The sequence below is a fragment of the Varroa destructor genome, unplaced genomic scaffold (assembly GCF_002443255.2).
Source record: "Varroa destructor unplaced genomic scaffold, Vdes_3.0 BEIS01000003.1, whole genome shotgun sequence".
Classification (NCBI taxonomy): Eukaryota; Metazoa; Arthropoda; class Arachnida; order Mesostigmata; family Varroidae; genus Varroa; species Varroa destructor.
In genome coordinates, this window is record NW_019211456.1 from 23,831,696 (window position 1) to 23,836,421 (window position 4,726).

General features: G+C 40.3%; 1 protein-coding gene across 2 annotated transcripts; it reads right to left on the bottom strand.

The window, feature by feature from the left end:
• Window positions 1-1,408: 1,408 nt before the first annotated feature.
• Window positions 1,409-3,243, bottom strand: LOC111247233 (uncharacterized). Of its 2 annotated transcripts, none has more exons than XM_086983611.1 (3): window positions 3,171-3,243; window positions 2,466-2,663; window positions 1,409-2,111 (listed from the first exon to the last, which is right to left on the bottom strand). In XM_086983611.1, exons 2-3 carry the CDS (start codon window positions 2,621-2,623, stop codon window positions 2,018-2,020), a joined length of 252 nt encoding a protein of 83 aa, XP_086839737.1. In that variant the 5' UTR covers window positions 2,624-2,663; window positions 3,171-3,243; the 3' UTR covers window positions 1,409-2,017. The 2 variants fall into 2 exon arrangements, with proteins under 2 accessions (XP_086839737.1, XP_086839738.1); XM_086983612.1 differs by lacking the exon at window positions 3,171-3,243 and adding an exon at window positions 2,997-3,156.
• Window positions 3,244-4,726: the final 1,483 nt, after the last annotated feature.

The following is a 4,726-nucleotide window of genomic DNA, read 5'->3' on the forward strand; positions in this document are numbered from 1 at the left end:
AGCTATAAATCAACGGTGTTGTAACGGTAACATTCTAGAATGATACACGCATCTAATATTCATATATTTGTGTAATATGTAAATAATTTCAGCGTTTATGTACGCAATTGTAGGCACCATGTCGACTTATCGCGGAGAACAATTCTTGTCCTATCTAAAATACCTTACCCTTGCCAATGAAACGTTGACCCGTTCCGTTATCATCTCATTAACCTTGACAGCAATCGCTTGTTTTTTCTCTCGGCCACGGGCTGCACAGAAACTTTCGCGCCTTTTTAGAGTCTCATTTTTCTGTTCTAGAAAATTGCGGTGCAAACGCATAACTTGCCACGACAACAAACAGTAATTTTTAACTTTGTTAAATAAGTTTGTTGATGTTCGAGATACAATCGACGTTTAGACTTGTATCTAAACCAACGATACCGATAGTCACGAAGTGCTATTACCAAACGAAAGTAGACTCATTAAGCCATGCCAGCCGAAGGAAACGCAATGAGAGCACGGTAAGTGCCACACGCATCATCAGGTCGAAAAAGCAGAAAGTTAACAAATTCGATACCAGTTATTAAAATAATTCACTAGACAGACGATACAGGGCGAAATCCGTATTGATTTCAATAGATTTTACAATTTGTTATAGTGATACAAGATGGAACGTTTGATTGAGCGGGACATAGTCTATGTTTGTGGTAAATAACAGGGAATGTAAATGCATATTCAGAACAATCGTCATGCCATGAACCGAAGTTCCAATTATGAGCTCGATGAACTTATATGTGTAATTTGTATAGGTACTGTGTCAGTTACCTTCGCGCAGATTCACTAGATGCGCCAAGTGGCAAAAGCGTCCTTGCCAGCTATGGTAAACAATTGATTGATGTGATGTACGCTTCCAATTTTTGATGTAGATAGTAATTTTCTCTTTTTAAAAGCTTCAACAAATTTTTGCCAACAATTTAGCTTCCACAAGCTGTTTGTCAACTGTTATCATCTAAACTGATACCGATAAAATTCTATATATATATATATATATATATATATATGGGTACGTGTTTAATATTTCTGATTTTTCCACCTGTTAGCGTAGGTAATATAGCAGGCAGATTGCGCACTTATAAATTCAAAGGATTGTTTCATTCTAAATTATTTAATATTCAACATTTTCCAACACGGGCCAGATTGTGCAACAATTCAACAACATAACGAAGTAAAGCTAACCTAGTTTGAGAATCTTTTGTCGTTCGATGACGTACTACAAATGCTTTTTAAATTTAACAAACGTGCCCCAAATTCCACATAATTAAACTCTCACTTAACAAATCTATCAGCTGGGCGCTATCCGGCTCTATGAGATAAAAGTACCTTTGTAGAAAACGATTCGGCCGACACTAAAAACACTCAGTTGTTAATCACAAACAATAGAAATAACAATAGCATTTATTGATTTCAATGTGGTTTATCGTTTCAATGATACATGATAATTACCTGTTGATTTCTTCTTTCGTCAGTTGGATAAACCTTTCATTCTGCACTCTCATCACGAACAACAAAAACCAGTACGAGCATTCTCTAACACTATAAAGTGCGTACATGCACGATCTGTGCAGAGCTAAAAACGATGCAGCTTAGGTCGTGACGGACACAGTCTACAATAGATCATCGTACGACACAAATTTAAATAAAAGTCATTATTCCTGACGATTGGCTATCACAAACACATGCACACGTACACACAAACACAGATACAACTCGAAAAAAATCACATATGTACACCCATTCGGTAAATTTAATCAATCGACAATAAATGTGCTATCGGCTGATTTGGTTGACAGTGGTAGATTGCCAGAAATGATCCGTTTGTATACTATTATTTCTTCAACGAAGGGAAATTTGTAGTATTACTAGTTGAATACGTATTAATACATCGGACGGTCCTGGAACGCAGGGACAATTACACGTTGGTAATAGATGCGGTGTCGGATGGACGATAGCAGCTGTTGCTCAAGGCCTATTGGTGTCATGCATGATCATATTCGTCATGACCTACGTCGTATCCCTCGCCGTGGTGATGCTCCTCTTCATAGCCTTCGTTATAATGAACGATATGATGCCTGATCGTAAAATCGCAAAAATGGCCGACTCTGTTAACACCGCGTTGCGTATATCGAAATGATGCTTAATAATTTCAAACAGAACCAATGGCCTAATAATAACACATGAAATGAAAGCTAACGTCAGCCTAAAGATATATTTTCTATGCGGGTGATGTTCTGCGACCAGCTGCTACTTATTAATATATATATATATATTCGAAGCCGTCTAGACTGCATGATTCCAGTGTACAATTTTGACGAAATGTTTTCCTTGAGTTTAGAAATTCGAGATAGTTCTATAAATGCGATAGTATCTAAAAAAAACCCACACAAAAATAAAGCTGTATGGCAAATTACTTATTTAATCCTTACGGGATGGGAATTGGAACAAATCGAGGTGCGATTGCTGCACCGAGAAGGGCGACCTTTGCCAGTTTTTTCAACCTGAAGCCTGCGTTTGTTGGATCTGGGACGAGCGATAGGAACACAACGACGAACGACAACAATAACAAAGCGAGACGATGGCTCATGACGACGACAAACTGACAAAGACACTATCAAAACAGGTATCTGCAAAAAGGGGCAACGAGATTCGAGTCGTGTTTAAGATAATTAACGAAAAGAACAATTATGACATTGATGATCTATGACTATGTATGCAGCAGTTTGGCCGAAAAACGCTAACTCGTATGGATAACAACAACAACAATGCCCTGCACAACATTGAGTTGGTCACAGTTTGGACTCTTCGTAGAAAGTGTGGGGCTCGTAATCCTCAGACAAGCGGCATTTGTGGAAATACACGACCAACGAATGGGTCTGTAAGCTCACAGGGTTGCTACCAAGGGCCAAAATAATATCGCACCAACACTCGGAGGCATAACAAATTTGTCAGTAGCTTACAAGGAATCTTCGGCTACGTAAACGTGCACAGGACATCTATCCAGAATATTCATCCAGTATTCCAGTTTGTTAGAGTTGAAATACGACGTTGATTTGTCGCAAGTGAGTAAAGATTCTCTGTGGGTTTATAGGCGATTCTTGATTGTTATCATACGTCAAGCACGCTGATCTTACCGCAGGACTGAATCTGCGTCGATACTGACAAGCATATGGGTGCTGTTGGCTCTTTTAACTATCCGGCGTTCTGGCACCACATTTAATGGGGAGGCAAAGGGAAAATTAGAGAAAAGCCTCGCAGGGGAAGGTGGAAGCAATGGTGTCGTGACAGCGCAACCCACGTCGAAGGCAGCCCCTGATAGATCGTCTAATCCCCCAAAATGTCGGCATACTTGTCCATTCACCTAGAATTTTACTATATGCACCGAACATGATAGAAAGTCGAGAAAGGAAGAGAGAGAAAACCGTCACCCCCAACTTCAGACAGTAATAGCAATTGCTTCGTCATCGGCAAGCAGCTCAGTCCCGTGAGTGCTAATGGATATGACACGGCGAAAGAATCCAGCTGCTAAGTCTACTACGATAAGCATTACCAGCAACCGAATAGCTGCGCCAACTGCTGCAGGTAACAATGCCAATTTGATCAGCCGAAGACAAATTCGAGCGTAGCCGAGCAAAATGTTCGTAAACCGTCCACATCGAAGGCCTGAGTTGGCCGACGTCGATAGGCGATTTCACACGGCTGGAGTGGAATAACATCCTTTTTTTATTGCTGTGGGGCTGCTGCCACCGCTGCTGAAATAGCCGTTGTTTCGCTTGTTGCCGACGTGTGTGCACCATTGAAGTGTTTTCATTTTGGTGTCGTCGCGCGTCGCTGCTTACAGATTGTTGCCGACCAGGGGCTAAGCAGTCGCCGTCCCCACCGGGTTAAATCTGCCGAAATTTATCCGGAGGGGGGATGGGGGCAATTATCGGTTGAGCTTTAACTCACTGGTTCTAACCGATTACCATGCCGTCAAGGTATATGGGCAAATCAGAGCTTGTTGCAAAAAGGCATTGTCAAATCTATGAACTAGTGGATAACAATAACGTGTCAGTAAGTACAAGTTCTGTACAACGCGGATGGTACCGACATCAAAAGAACCCCATGGAATAATGTGGTCTGCACTGAGTGGACATGGCCCATAGGAGTTCTGGAAGGCCATGAAAAGCTACAATAAATGTGTCTTCAATTGGATAATAAGCTATTCCTCTTGAAAAACGACGGATAGTAAAATGTATAAGAATAAATTTAAAAGGTTTACAGCGTAGAAAATCAACTTGAGATTAGGCCCATCTTAATAGTGCAAAGAGTTAACTGTATTGTATCGAGATCTATGGGAAACCGACGGGGCTCAAAAGGGGTAACCATGAATCGTAGTACGATCGACCGGTAAGTGGCAATTAGCAACTCATGTGAGAAAAAATTGAGATTTCATGAAATGATTCTTTCTCATTCAGTTAGTTTCATTCTGGTTCTATCTTTACTCAATCTATGTGAAAGTACGTCGGTTGGTACCAAATATCTTCGAAGTGACTTAGCGTTATTTTCAAAAAGATATAATCATTATTGATTTTGCTAAAAAAATCCACATATCTTTGAAACAAGCGCGGATACTATTATCAAAACACCGCCATAAATCAGTCAGATAGATAGATATTCGAGCTTATTCCACCTAATCTTATACTTTGCA

Coding starts and splice junctions, on each gene's coding strand:
- LOC111247233 (XM_086983611.1), bottom strand. CDS start 2,623: ATGAGCCATCGTCTCGCTTTGTTATTGTTGTCGTTCGTCGTTGTGTTC. Junction 2,112..2,465: donor TTTGTTCCAATTCCCATCCC/GTAAGGATTAAA, acceptor TTTTACGATCAG/GCATCATATCGTTCATTATA.